The 15,570-nt window shown below is 35.5% G+C and overlaps 1 protein-coding gene and 1 pseudogene across 3 annotated transcripts; both read left to right on the forward strand.

The window, feature by feature from the left end:
• The first annotated feature begins 73 nt into the window (after nucleotides 1-73).
• On the forward strand, nucleotides 74-5,835 carry LOC130968143 (putative disease resistance protein At3g14460). Of its 3 annotated transcripts, none has more exons than XM_057893251.1 (3): nucleotides 74-629; nucleotides 772-4,220; nucleotides 5,320-5,835. In XM_057893251.1, exons 1-3 carry the CDS (start codon nucleotides 306-308, stop codon nucleotides 5,336-5,338), a joined length of 3,792 nt encoding a protein of 1,263 aa, XP_057749234.1. In that variant the 5' UTR covers nucleotides 74-305; the 3' UTR covers nucleotides 5,339-5,835. The 3 variants fall into 3 exon arrangements, with proteins under 3 accessions (XP_057749234.1, XP_057749241.1, XP_057749248.1); XM_057893258.1 differs by lacking the exon at nucleotides 5,320-5,835 and having other exon boundaries at nucleotides 772-3,672; nucleotides 3,779-4,051; XM_057893265.1 differs by lacking the exon at nucleotides 5,320-5,835 and having other exon boundaries at nucleotides 772-3,672; nucleotides 3,782-4,051.
• Nucleotides 5,836-7,906: 2,071 nt separating this feature from the next.
• On the forward strand, nucleotides 7,907-11,953 carry LOC130945358 (putative disease resistance RPP13-like protein 1; annotated as a pseudogene).
• Nucleotides 11,954-15,570: the final 3,617 nt, after the last annotated feature.

Raw genomic sequence — 15,570 nt, forward strand, 5'->3', positions numbered from 1 at the left:
AATTCCACCAAAAAAATCCATATAAAAAACTCTTGGCCACAAATTTAAACTGATTGTCTTTTGTTATCTAGCACTACCGCCGTCCAAAATAGACTTCCACTTCATGATTTGCATGCTCAAAGAGAAATCGATAACCATGATAGTGGAAAAACCATGGTTACTTTTGTCTAATACAGCTCATAATTTAACCATAAAGACTACCATATATAATACAGCTCCTCTACTACGCTGCTTTTGTTGCTAACTTCCATCTTCAATTCGAGTGTGAGCTGAAGCTGAATCGAATCTAAGCTAAGGAAAGAGAAATGGCTGCTGCAATTGTGGGAGAAGCGTTGCTCTCAGCTGTTGTGGAAGCTTTAGTTGGCAAGATCTCCACTGAGATTTCGGAGTTCTATCAGAGCAAGAAACTTGATGAATCGCTGCTTGAGAAGCTTAAATTGACGCTGCTTAGTCTTCATGCTTTTCTGGATGATGCTGAGGAAAAGCAGATCAAGATTGCTTCCGTGAAGGCATGGCTTGATGAACTCACTCAAGTTCTTTTTGACGCCGATGACTTGATCGACGACATCGCCACCGAAGCTCTCCGTCGCAAAGTGGAAGCCCGCTATCATCAAACTGTCAGTTCTAAGGTACGACTTATACGCTACAAGAAAAGAAATTCATTCAATGTAATAAATAAGATTCAAAAATTTATAAAAAAAAATATCAACAAAGTCTTTTATGATAAAATTAATGCATGATATTCAATAATCATATTTTTGTGCGATTTAGGTCCGAAAGGTCTTCTCCTCTCCTTTTAAGTGGCCTTACCGAGAGATTAATTCCAAGATGCAGAAGTTGTTTGAAAGATTAGAGCACTTTGCAGAGAGAGCACACAACCTTCCATTGGAAAAAGGTGTTTCTAGCAATGTTTGGCGTGCAACACCTACAAATTCTGCTGTTGATGATTCTGCTATTTGTGGGAGAGATGACGAAAGAAAGAATCTTCGAGAGTATTTGCTGTCAGAAGATGTTGTTACTGATGGTGGCAGTAAAATAGGAGTGCTTGCCATTGTTGGCATGGGAGGGCTCGGGAAAACGACCCTGGCTAAACTCTTATACAATGATGCTCAAGTTAAAGAAAAGTTTGATGTGAAAGCATGGGCATCTGTCTCCAAAGATTTTGATGTTGTCAAGTTGGCAAAATCTCTTCTTGAATCTGTCACATCTGCAGCAACAACTTTGGATAACTTCGATACCTTGCGAGCAGAATTGCAAAAGAAGTTGTCGGATAAAAGATTTCTGCTTGTGTTGGATGATATATGGAATGCACGGTATGTTGATTGGACCAATTTGATGCACATTTTTAATGTTGGGCAAATGGGAAGCAAAATCATTGTTACAACTCGACATCAAAATGTTGTGGATATTGTAAAAGCTATGTGGACCTGCCATCTGGAACCACTGGCAAATGAAGATTGTTGGACTTTACTTTCCAAACATGCATTTAGAGCACCCAAATGCACTGAACTGTCATCCAACCTTGAAGAAATTGGTAGAAAAATTGCCCAAAAGTGTGGTGGCTTGCCATTAGCTGCGGTTGCTGTGGGGAGTCTTCTTAGCACAAAGTTATCAACCGAGCAGTGGAGCAAAGTGTTAAACAGCAACCTTTGGCATCTGACAGGGGAGGAGGTGCAACCGGCTCTTTTATTGAGCTATCATTTCCTTCCAGCTTCTTTGAAACAATGCTTTGCTTATTGTGCAATTTTCCCAAAGAACTCAGAGCTGCACAAAGAGAAGTTAGTTCAGCTATGGATGGCACAGGGATTTGTTTATGTGTCCCAAAATGAGAAAAGCATCGAAGAAGTAGGCGGTGAATACTTTGATGAACTAGTGGCAAGGTCATTGATACGACGTTCTGCGGATGGGGAACACTTTGAAATGCATGACCTCATCAACGATTTGGCAACCATGGTTTCTTCCCCATATTGTAAGAGGCATGACAATGAAATGCAACTTGGAAATCTAAACAAAATTCGTTATTTATCTTATGATAAAAATATGTTTAACCATTTTGGCGAACTTGATTCCTTTCATGGATTGAAAGGTCTTCGTACACTCCTAGCATTACCGTTTGATGATCCCTACCGGAGGCATTACCTAGCGAATGGGGTATTGCATGAGTTGTTGCTAGCATTGAAACAGTTGCGGGTGTTATCCCTGTCAGACTACAGGAATATCACTGTTTTGCCGAATTCTATTGGTGATTTAAAGCATTTGCGATACCTAGATCTATCTTGCACTCCAATTGAAAGGTTGCCTCCTGCAATATGCAAGCTCTACAATCTACAGACCTTGTTGTTGTCTCATTGTATCCATCTTACTGAGTTGCCTGAGGAGGTGGGAAAATTGGTGAATCTACGCCACCTTGCTATTGATTATTGTCGGGTTCTTACTAAGTTGCCTGAGGAGATGGGAAAATTGGTGAATCTACGGCGCCTTGATATTGATGGTACTGATTTGCAGGAGATACCCGTAGAAATAGCCAGACTAGAAAATCTGCAAAGTCTGAGTGGTTTTATTGTCAGCAAACAACAACATGGAGTGAAGCTTGCAGAAATGAGAAAATTTCCCAATTTACAAGGTAAACTCTGCATCTCAAAACTAGAAAATGTTATTGATCCGTCTGATGCTTGTCAAGCCAAATTGAAGGAGAAAAAGCAAATTGAGGAGTTATCATTGGAATGGAGTCATTCCATTTTGGAAGACTCCCATCAAGTTGTACTTGAACATCTGCAGCCCTCAACAAATTTGAAGAAATTGACTGTTAAATGCTATGGTGGAACTTGTTTCCCAAATTGGTTGGGTGATTCCTCGTTTGGCAACATAGTGCGTTTGATTATTGAAGCTTGTCATCATTGTTCTTCTTTGCCACCTCTTGGACGACTACACAGTCTAAAAGAACTCTTCATTTGGGATATGAGATCAGTGAAGAGTATTGGGTCTGAATTTTATGGAGGTAATTCCCCTTCATTCCAACCGTTTCCCTCGTTGGAGACTTTGACATTTGATTTGATGGCAGAGTGGGAGGAATGGAAGATGATAGATGGTATAACTACTGAGTTCCCCCGTCTATCACACCTATCTCTGAGAAGCTGTCCGAAGCTGAAAGGAAATTTATCCAGCAATCTTCCTTGCTTGGTTACACTTGAAGTAGAGGATTGTTGTGTACTGGAATCATATTTTTCAGGAGAAGTGGATAACAGAAACATAATGAGACCATTGAATCTATTCAATTTTAACTCTCTTCAAGATTTATATCTCCTTCGAATTCCTTCTCTGACGTCCTTCCCGAGCAATGGTCTGCCCAAAGCGTTAAAGAAAGTTTTTATCCTAGGCTGTGAGAGCCTTGAATTCCCAAGTCATGAGTTCCTTCAGAGTTGCAAGGCACTTGAGGATTTGTCCATAATCAGTAGCTGTTGCTCGCTGAAGTCATTTCCCTTAGGTTCTCTCCCAGTGCTCAAGCGTCTCGAGCTTTCGGATTGTAAAAAATTGAAATCAATTTCAATTTTGGAAGAAGAAGCAGCAAGCCAATCTCTCATGTTTCTTGAACATCTCCAAGTATATGAGTGTCCTGAACTGGAGTCGATTTCCCTACCGGATTCGTCCACTCCTAACCTGAGTTCTTTTGAGGTAGTAAAATGTGACAAGATTAATTCATTACCAGAACCTATTAATAATCTCAGCGGCCTCCAAACATTAAATATTTTTGATGTTCCGAATTTGGAATCCATTGCAGAAGAGGGTTTGCCTATCAATTTAAGGACACTAGGTGTCGGCAATGTGAAAGGGGTGTATTCCACTAGAGCTATCACCAAATGGGGCTTGGACCGACTCACTTCTCTTTCATATTTGAGTATTCAAGGTGAATATCTGGTTAAGAAGCTGATGGAAATACAAGTGCCCCTGTTGCCCAATTCTCTTCAGAGCCTAACCATAGAAGGTGCACGTGAAATACAAGATTTGGATGGGAAGTGGATTCAGCATCTCACCTCTCTCAAAACTCTCCGGTTGTATGAATGTGACAAGCTCAAGTCATTGCCAAAAGAAGGGCTGCCTTCCTCAATTTCACGTCTACAACTTGAGGGTTGCCCAATGTTAAAAGCAAGTTGTGAGAGAAAGAAAGGGAAAGAGTGGCCCAAGATTGCTCACATCCCACGCATACAATTCGACTATCTTTGGTAACTTTCAACTTAGTCGCCCCCCTTGCAAATCCATGCCTTGTATTATCAAAATATCAAAAATACATTGGAATAATTTTGTAGCTGGCAAAAAGTAACTGAATATTAATGTTGACAAAAATATCTTCAAATAATTTAAAAATACGATAAAAATATTTAATATTAAATATGTATTTTTTAAAAAATATTTTAGAAATTTAATTTTGATATAATTTTTTGTAAGCATAATTAAAAAAATGAGATATTTTTATTTTTAAAATTTGATAATTTTTTCGCTGAAGTATATTTTTTTTTGTGATTTTTTAAATGTATTATTGGTTGTTGATAAAAAAATCACCAAATATATATAGTGAAAAATCACCAAATTTTAAAGATAAAAATATCACATTTTTCTAATCATGCATGTAAAAAATTGCATCAAAATTCAATCTTTAAAGTATTTTTTATCATACATAATTAATGTTGGGCATTTTTGTCTCGTTTTTAAATTATTTGAGCGTATTTTTATCGATAACAAAATTCTAGTATATTTTTGTCAGAGATAAAATTGTTAGGGTACATTTTTGGTGATTTACCGTATTCTTTTTTATTTTTATTTTTTCAATTGTATTCCTGTTACTAGATTTTTATTTTGTTGAGTTTCTATAAATGTGATTTTATATGCATAAACTAGTTCAAACATTTTAGAGCAAAGTAGTTTGATCTGATTTCAATTTTAAATTTCATGAGGATAAGAAAGGTTTCAGTTTGATCTGATTCCTGCTGCACACTTCTATTGCAACTTGCAAGTGGCCCAACATTCATAATCCAATTATTCCAACGAGACTGAGCTGAATTGTTAGTTTGGTTTGTCTTTATGGAGAGACTTTTCTATACTTGTGTAACACTTTCTTTCCCCATCATAATAATTAAAAGCTATTTTGACTTAATCTGTATACACCATAAGTATAAGAATTTTCACATTCAACATGTCTTTATCATATCAACAACAGAAGTGTTTAATTCAACTTTTCTGTGAGAATAAAAAGCATGATAGTGTGTGTTTCTGTGCATATAGTTTTTACTTCATTCGAAATACCAAAGAATTTAAAAATTTTAGGTACCTGCAAGTGCTGTAAACAAGTGAGCCTCCAACTTTTAGTAGTCTGAAACCGTTACTGAGAAGATTCAACTGTGGAAACAAAAAGAGTAGCCTAAGATTGCGCACATCTCAAACATAACTTATGTAGAAAATTAACTTTCAGCATAGCTGGCACCTTGTATATCTATTACTTAGTTTATGTTCCTGTTACTAGATCATACATATTACCAGCTAGTAAAGTCTTGTATAAATTTGATTTTGTATTCATATCTCAGTTGAAAACATTTTAGAATTAAGTCGTATATGTATTATTGGATAACCAGAGACAAATTTCAATTTGATGAGGATGAGATTGGTTTCATGTTCAACTCTAACTTGAAGTTTCTGTTATATCATTCTCTTATAATTTCCAAGTGGCGCAAAATTCGGAATCTGTTATATCATTTTGGATAGTAAAAGAAGTGCCACTCTGAGCTGAATTGCTAGTTTAATGACAATAAAATTTCTTTACATTCTTAATATTTAGAAGAACAAAAAAGTACACTTTTCAAATATTGCATTAAGGTGTTAAACACAATTTTTCATATATGTCAACAAAAATGTTATAGGTACCATTTTTTTTCTCTTTGTTGTATACTTTTTAGTATCAAGGACTTGTTTATAGAGAAATTATATTTTGAATACCTAAAAGTGGTGTGTTTATAGACATCAAACTTAATTCAATAGTTATAAATAAGAGTTTGTGTTAAAGGAGAGGACCACATGAAAATCCAAGAACAAGAAAATAGATATCAATAAGGAGTATAAAAAAGATTAGGTGTTCAAAAACTAAATATGCATGGCAAAGCTGCTAATTATATATATTAAAGATTATTGGTAATATAATATATGCTTGATGCTTCAGACATAACTTTTCTGCTGCAAAAATAAATAGAAGCATGAGAATCCTACCAGCAGCTAAATTTTCCTTCAAGAAACGTTCCATCACTTCTTCATTCTGATGTTATAGTGTGTGTTTTGTGATTTAATTTTCACAAAAAGCTTAAAAATTATAAGGTACCTGCAAGTGCCGTAGACAATTGTCTCTCCACCTTTCAGTAGTTTAAAACCATTAGTTAGAAGATTCGACTGTAGCAAGCGGGGAAAAAGGGTATGTGAGATTTAAAGGATAAAAGAAGGGCACATATATGAACTTAACCATACACCAAAAAAATGGAAAACAGCAATAGAAAAATTCATGAATCTCAGTTTCAGAAATCACATCATTCTCTTTCAGGTTCAAATAAGGCCAAAACTCTTAAACCAAGTAATGAGAAGTTGAAAGCATGATATACTACTAGAGTGCAATTGTGCAAATAATGCAATGTCATATTAGAAGGTACAAACTATAATAATCCACATAATTGTGTTATGATGTTTTAAAGAACTGATTTATTTTCCCCTGTAGTCGAGGCCTTACAATGCTTTTCACTATAACACACCAGAAACACAACTGAACAACTAGTAGTTAAATTAAATTTTTTAGTGACGATGCATAAAAATTTCTCGTTATCTCCTACATTCTTTATTAAGTTTGGACATGTAAAAAGTGTTAGCTTGTAATCTCAATGTTTGATCACTTAGGCTCGCATATTCAAGCATTTTCGGCCAATAAACTATGTGAAAATTCAGAAGGGAGCCTGAGTTCAGGAGTGACAACTTCCACCGCGATAAGACCATAGAAGGTCTTCTGTACGCATAACAAAAAATTGTTTGATATAAACACCATTAATAGTCATGTGTTGTGAAATAAATCAAGGCATAATCTGTTGTCAATGTTAGCTAGTTATCATGAATTCAAACTTTAGAATATGTTTAGCTGAAGCATCATGAGTGAACTCTGCATCCAAAAGGACCTTCATCAAATTCAACAGATTTTAATATTTGTTGCATTAGAAAGAATGAACAAGTGAAAATAAGAGTGGTCGCATCACATTTGGTTGAAAATAAGTCACCATGTGAAATGGGACAAACAATCTCTATCTATTATTTCAGAGGGTGGCACAGATTATTATTCTTCTTGAGCCTTGTTTCTTGGCTCGGTTGATTGTTTTTGTTGGTTGAACTGTATCAGGTATGTATAATGATTGAATATGCATTCCCTTACAAATTATTAAAAAGTAAGTAACAATATTAAAAAAATCTGAAAAAGTTCTCTTAATTGTAGCAGTTGACACAGAGAGAATTAATACCAAATGAATAAAAAAAGACGGCCACAAGAAGAAAAAGAATTCACTTTATAAGATTTGAAAATTTTTATTTAATTAAAAAATATTAGTAATAATATCTTTTTCAGATTTCTTTAATATTGTTATTTACTTTTTAGATATTAAAAGTTATTAATATTTAAATTAGACTGAACTTTTATTTATACTAGACTAAATAATAAATAATTTTTTTAAAAAAATTAAATTATACATAATAACTTATTACTATTAAAAAAGTTGGGGGCACGGAATCAGCAAGATAGTTTATTCATAACCATAGTCGGTAAACCGTAGTTAGTTTTTTAATCATTTTTAATGGAATAGCTGATTACCATAGTGAACAATAAACAATAGGAAGACCAAAGTCCAAAGAGAAAGCACAGTATTCAGTGTTTGCTTTTGTTGCAAACATCTATCTTCGAGTGTGAGTTGAATCTAAGGAAAGAGAAATGGCTGCTGCAATTGTGGGAGAAGCGTTGATCTCAGCCGCCGTGGAAGCAATGGTCGGGAAGATCACCACTGAGATATCAGAGTTTTATCGGAGCAAGAAACTTGATGAATCGTTGCTGGAGAAGCTGAATGTGACGCTGCTAAGCCTTCATGCAGTTCTGAATGATGCTGAGGAGAAGCAGATCAGCAACGCTGCTGTCAAGGCATGGATGGATGAGTTGACTCAAGCTCTCTTTGATGCCGAGGACTTGATCGACGACATCGCCACCGAAGCTCTCCGCCGCAAAGTGGAAGCCAAGTATCTTCACCGTCAAACTGTCCCTGCTAAGGTACTATAAAACAATCGTGCATGGTGGTTAAGTTTAGTATGCAAATAACATTTTTAACTATCCAATTATCTCAGAATTCTTATTTATCATCGTCTTTTCCCCCTGCTTAATTAGCTATGAATTTATATGGTGAGGTATGACTTCTCTGCCAATTTTCAACCAAGTAGCTTCAAGTATGAGTAGAAAAAGCTAAGGATGAGTTTCCGTTGCGTAAAATTGTTGATCAAACTGGGATTTTAGCATGAAATTGTTGTATTTGCGCATCTACGAATTCATACTTATATTTATGCAACTTAAATCAGGTGCGGAAGGTAATTTTCTCTCCTTTCAAGCGGCCTTACCAAGAGATCAATTCTGAGATGCAGAAATTGTTTGAAAGATTAGATCATTTTGCACAAAGAGCACACAATCTTCCATTGGAAAAAGGTGTTTCCCGTAGTGTTTGGCGTGCAACACCTACAAATTCTGCTGTGGATGACTCTGCTATTTGTGGGAGGGATGATGAAAAACAGAACCTTAGAGAGTATTTGCTGTCAGAAGATGCTGTTGCTGATGGTGGCAGTAAAATAGAAGTTCTTGCCATTGTTGGCATGGGAGGGCTCGGGAAAACGACCCTCGCTAAACTCCTATACAATGATCCTCAAGTTAAAGAAAAGTTTGATGTGAAAGCATGGTCATCTGTTTCCAAAGATTTTGATGTTGTCAAGCTGGCAAAATCTCTTCTTGAATCTGTCACGTCTGCAGCAACAAATTTGGATAACTTGGATACCTTGCGAGCAGAATTGCAAAAGAACTTGTCGGGTAAAAGATTTCTGCTTGTGTTGGATGATATATGGAATGCAGGGTATGTTGATTGGACCAATTTGATGCACATTTTAAATGTTGGGCAAATGGGAAGCAAAATCATTGTTACAACACGACATCAAGATGTTGTGGATATTGTAAAAGCTATGCGGACCTGCCATCTGGAACCACTGGCCGATGAAGATTGTTGGACTTTGCTTTCCAAACATGCACTTCCAGCACATAGATGCACTGAACTGTCATCCAACCTTGAAGAAATTGGTAGAAAAATTGCCGAAAAGTGTGGTGGCTTGCCATTAGCTGCAGTTGCATTGGGGGGTCTTCTTGGCACAAAGTTATCAACCGAGCAGTGGACTAAAGTCTTAAACAGCAACATTTGGTATCTTACAGTGAAAGACGTGCAACCGGCTCTTTTATTGAGCTATCATTTTCTTCCAGCTTCTTTGAAACAATGCTTTGCTTATTGTGCAATTTTCCCAAAGAATTCGAAGCTGCAAAAAGAGAAGTTAGTTCAGCTATGGATGGCACAGGGATTTGTTTGTGTCTCCCAAAATGAGAAAAGCATTGAAGAAGTAGGCGGTGAATACTTTGATGAACTAGTGGCAAGGTCATTGATACGACGTTCTGTGAATGGAGAACACTTTGAAATGCATGACCTCATCAACGACTTGGCAACCATGGTTTCTTCCCCATATTGTAAGAGGCATGACAATGAAATGCAACTTGGAAATCTAAATGAAATTCGTCATTTATCTTATGAGAAAACTATGTTTAACCATTTTGGCGAACTTGATTCCCTCCATGGATTGAAAGGCTTACGTACACTTGCAGCATTGCCGTTAGAATTTGAATCCTGGTTGATGGGCCATTACCTAGCGAATGGGGTATTGCATGAGCTGTTGGTAGCATTGAAACAGTTGCGGGTGTTATCCCTGTCACACTACAGGAATATCACTGCTTTACCGAATTCTATTGGCGATTTAAAGCATTTGCGATACCTAGATCTATCTTCCACTGGAATTGAAAGGTTGCCTTCTGCAATATGCAAGCTCTACAATCTACAAACCTTGTTGTTGTCTTCTTGTTGGAAGCTCACTGAGTTACCTGAGGAGATGGGAAAATTGGTGAATCTACGCAGCCTTGATATTGAAGGTACTAAATTGCGGGAGATGCCCGTAGAAATAGCCAAACTAGAAAATCTGCAAACTCTGAATGATTTTATTGTCAGCAAACAACAAAACGGGCTGAAGCTTGCAGAAATGAGAAATTTCCCCATTTACAAGGTCAACTCTGCATCTCAAAACTAGAAAATGTTATTGATCCGTCTGATGCTTGTCAAGCCAATTTGAAGGAGAAAAGCCAAATTGAAGAGTTAACATTGAAATGGAGTCATTCCATTTTGGAAGACTTCCATCAAGTTGTACTTGAACATCTGCAGCCCTCAACTAATTTGAAGAAATTGACCATTAAAAGCTACGGTGGAACCAGTTTCCCAAATTGGTTGGGTGATTCCTCATTTGGCAACATAGTGTGTTTGAGGATTCAAGATTGTCATCATTGTTCTTCATTGCCACCTCTTGGACGACTACATAGTCTAAAGGAACTCTTCATTTCGGGTATGAGATCAGTGAAGAGTATTGGGTCTGAATTTTACGGAAGTAATTCCCCTTCATTCCAACCGTTTCGCTCGTTGGAGACTTTGAGATTTGAGTGGATGGAAGAGTGGGAGGAATGGAACATGATAGATGGTATAACTAGTGAGTTTCCCTGTCTATCAAAGCTATCTTTGAGAAGATGTCCGAAGCTGAAAGGAAATTTACCCAGCAATCTTCCTTGCTTGGTTACACTTGAAGTAAAGGATTGTTGTGTACTGGAATCAGAGTTTTCAGGAGAAGTGGATAACAGAAACATAATGAGAGCATTGAAGATTAATTCATTACCAGAACCAATTAATAATCTCAGCGGCCTCCAAACATTATATATTTTTGATGTTCCGAATTTGGAATCCATTGCAGAAGAGGGTTTGCCTATCAATTTAAGGACACTTGGTGTCGGCAATGAAGAAGGGGTTTACAGCAATACAGATATCACCAAGTGGGGCTTGGACCGACTCACTTCTCTTTCATATTTGAGTATTCAAGGTGAATATCTGGTTAAGAAGCTGATGGAAATACAAGTGCCCCTGTTGCCCAATTCTCATCAGAGCCTAGCCATAGAAGAAGCACGTGAAATACAACATTTGGATGGCAAGTGGCTTCAGCATCTCACGTCTCTCAAAACTCTCCAGTTGTATGAATGTGACAAGCTCAAGTCACTGCCAACAGAAGGGCTGCCTTCCTCAATTTCACGTCTACAAACGTGGAGATGCCCAATGTTAAAAGCAAGTTGTGAGAGAAAGAAAGGGAAAGAGTGGCCCAAGATTGCTCACATCCCACTCATAACCCTTTAATTGGTAACTTTCAAGTTTCGACTTAGCCTTGCTCCTTGGAAATCCATGCCTTAATATATTCTTTTATATTTTTATTTTTTCAGTTGTATTCCTGTTACTAGATTTTTATTTTGTTGAGTTTGTATAAATGTGATTTTATATGCATAAACTAGTTCAAACATTTTAGAGCAAAGTAGTTTGATCTAATTTCAATTTTAAATTTGATGAGGATGAGAAAGGTTTCAGTTTGATCTGATTCTCTGTTGCAACTTGCAAGTGGCCCAACATTCATAATTCAATGATTCCAACGAGTTTGGAATGACATTGCCACTCCACAAAACTTCAGCTGAATTGCTACTTTGGTTTGTCTTCATGGAGAAACTCTTCTATACTTGTGTAACGCTTCCTTTTCCGTTATAATTATTAAAACCTATTTTGACTTAATCTGTATACAACATAAGTATAAGAATTTTCATATTCAAATATGTTTTTATCATATCAATTTCACTCTATCCGATTGAATAAAATATTTTTAAATTTCTTTACTTAAATTGACTAAATCTTGATAATACTCAAACGAAAACTTTTTTGAATGAATCTTTCTAATGCATCCGGTGCATATCTAAAACTATTTGGCAACTGAAAATAAATAAAATTCTTTGGGGAAAGCCGAAGAGATTAAATGACTACTTTTGTGAACTTGGCAACAAAAAATCCACTAGTTTGAGATTTTTAAGGGGTCAAATCGCCATGATTTTGGTATCCTTCCAGCATTTATATTTTCCTTAAAGAAATGTTCCACAACATCCTTATTCTGAACCAATGTTAGGCTAACAAACAAAGAAGGTACGTGTGAGAATGAATCGCATGATAGTGTGTGTTGGTGTGCATGTGTTTCAATTCATTTGAAACAACAAAGAACTTGAAAATTAGAAGGCCAAACCACTTAGACTTAACCATATGAATTAGAAGTTGAAAGCATAATATATATACTACTGGAAACACAGTAGAAATTCAACTGAACAGCTTCGATTTAAATTAAAGTCTTCTCAGTTCCCTTCTACTCATTCCTTGTTATCTCTATTACATTCTTTATATAATCTGAAAATGTAAAAAGAGTTAGCTTGTAAGTTTAAGCTCAATGCTTGATCATTAAAACTCAGATATTCAAAAATTTACAGGCAATAAACTTTGTGAAAATTCAAAGAGAGCCTCAGGTCAGCAATCATAACTAGAAATCAAAGTTAAAAATTCCAGTTAACTTTTTATGGATGAGGAGAACAATGATGAACCATTTGTCTGCAGAAGATGCACTTTCCTTTTGTGCTAACAAACTAAAAGAAACAAAAAGCAAAACACGGAGCAAATGAAGAAAATTAAGAAGACAGAGAAGAGGCAAAATTATTTCTGATGTTCATATAATATTTTATTTAATTTGTTTTATCATAAACTTAATTAACTACAATTGACTAAATCGAAATACAGTTTTTAAGAAAATTAGAATCTCTCAATAAAACTTCAATATTCTAAAATTTTAATTCTCAAGTCTTAAGATATGTATAATTGGAGAGCAAGTTAGCAGTAATGCAGAAGCATTGCATTATAAAAAAAGCACTAAACCAAAACCATTGCCCGTTGATAACCATAGTGTAAAAACCGTAGTTATAGTTAATAATTTTTTAATGCAATTGCTGATAGCCATAGCTGAAATAATCATCAAAAGGAAGCAATGAAGAAAGAAAGAGAAGCACAGCGTTGAGTTTTATTGCAAACTTCTCTCTCTAGAGAGAATTAAGATGGAGAGGAGATGAGAAAGAGTATGAGTGAAAATGAATTGTGACTTGCATGGAATTAATCTGATTCTGCACTTAACTAACATAACTGGCTCTAATATTGTCTTACTACCTAATAAGAATTACTGTCACCGCTAAGGTACCATACTTTGATGGACAAATACTTACATACATTAGGTGAGAAACAATTCAGTTAAAAACAACTTCATGTAAATAATTAAAAAAATATATATAAAACATAATTCTCTTTATTGTTAGCAAACAGCACAATGGACTGAAGCTTGCAGAAATGAGAAAATTTCCCTATTTACAAGGGAAACTCTGCATCTCAACATTGGAAAAATGTTATTGATCCCTTTGATGCATGTCAAGCCAATTTGAAGGAGAAAGAGCGAATTGAAGAGTTATCATTGGAATGGAGAAGACTCCCAACAAGTCATACTTGAACATCTTACTACTGGAATCACATTTTTCAAGTGAAGTGAATGGCAGATCATTGAATTTATTCTTCATTTTAACTATCTTCAACAACTATATATAACTGGAATTCCTTCTTTAACGTCCTTCCCAAGCAATGGTCTTCCCAAAGCGTTAAAGACACTTTATCTCAGACAGTGTGAGAACCTTGAATTCCCAACTCATGAGTTCCTTCAGAGTTGCAATGCACTTGAGGAATTGGGAATATCGAGTAACTGTCTTTCCCTGACATCATTTCCCTTAAGATTTTGAAACAAAGTTGTCAGAGAAATAGAGGCAAAGAGTGGCTTAAGATTTCCCACATCTCAAGAATAATTTATGAAGAAAATTAACTTTCTGGTTTCAACATACCCTTCCCCTTGCATATCCATGCCTTCAAGATTTTTGTTCTTTTTATTATGTTCTAGTTACTAGATTCTATATATTACCAACTATTAAGTCCTGGAGAAATTTGATTTTATATATTCATAACTTAGTTGAAAACATTGTAGAGTAAAGTAGTATGATGTGATTTCAATTTAATGAATAAAAACTATTACTTGTATACAAATTACAGGAGACATATTTTAATTTGACGACAATTAGATTGGTTTGATGTTCAACTCTAACATTCCTCATATCCCATTCATATTCTCTGATTGGTCTATGAGGCCTATGTCTGAGAGGATGTCAGAAACTCAAAGGAAATTTACCCAGCAATCTTTTTTTATTAGACTTGTGGTAATTGATTGTTCACTACTGGGATCACAAATTTCAGGTGAAGTGGATAGCAGAAACACCATGAGATCACAAATTTCCTTCTCTAACTTCCTTCCCCAACAATGGTCTTCCCAAAATGCTAGATACACTTCATCAGTATAAAAATTTTCACATTCAACTAAAATCCCAAAATTATTCACTACATTAGTAATTTTAAAAACACAACCATATGATTGGGTTGACAATACTGTATCGGATCATAAACCAATTTTATAGCTGTAGACCAAAATCAAGGCATAATCTGTTGTCAATGTTGTATAGCAGAGAAGACACAATTATGGATGAAGGGAAAAATGATGAGTCATTTGCATGCAGAGTGAAAATAAGCACCATGTGAAGTGGGACAAACATTCTCGCATATCTTATTTCAGAGGGCGGCACAGATTGTTATTCTTGAGCCTTGTTTTTTGTGGCAAATTCATATGGTTGATGCTTCCATTGAGACATAATTTTTGTGCAGCAAAAATACATTTTAGCAGTTATAAGGTCTTTTGTGACTAAATGAAGATTTTCTTTTTCTCAACGAATTCACAGGTTGCCCACTTTAACAAAGAATGTTATGCTCCGAACTTTTCTTCTTACTCTTATTCTACGCCAGTAATCTTACAAAATGCTTTGCAAAGAAATGATCTCCGAACTTTTTTCTTTCTTCTTCTTATTATATACGCCAAGTCGCCAACAATTTAACAAGTTAATTTCAGCTGTCATGAAAAAGGAAAAAGACAACAACCACATTAGGAAAAGAACAGTTCAATACTGGCAAAAAAATCGTATACACTAAAAATTAGTCCCTAAATATTTATATGAATGCATGTTAAAATATAAAATATATATTTTGAACGTGAAGTTGAGTGCACCTGAATTTTCACCTTAATTTAAGGTATATGAAGATAAAAGAAAGAATATAAGAACTTCTTCAAAAAAAATGTTACTTCAAGAATAAAACCAGTGGCAAAGTTAGTTATTGGTTGGGGATTCCATGC

The sequence above is a fragment of the Arachis stenosperma genome, chromosome 1, assembly GCF_014773155.1.
Source record: "Arachis stenosperma cultivar V10309 chromosome 1, arast.V10309.gnm1.PFL2, whole genome shotgun sequence".
NCBI lineage: Eukaryota > Viridiplantae > Streptophyta > Magnoliopsida > Fabales > Fabaceae > Arachis > Arachis stenosperma.

Bases quoted from the DNA above. Each gene is read 5' to 3' on its own strand.
- LOC130968143 (XM_057893251.1), top strand. From the start codon at position 306: ATGGCTGCTGCAATTGTGGGAGAAGCGTTGCTCTCAGCTGTTGTGGAA. The intron at 630-771 runs GTACGACTTATA...TGTGCGATTTAG, and splicing joins ATCAAACTGTCAGTTCTAAG to GTCCGAAAGGTCTTCTCCTC.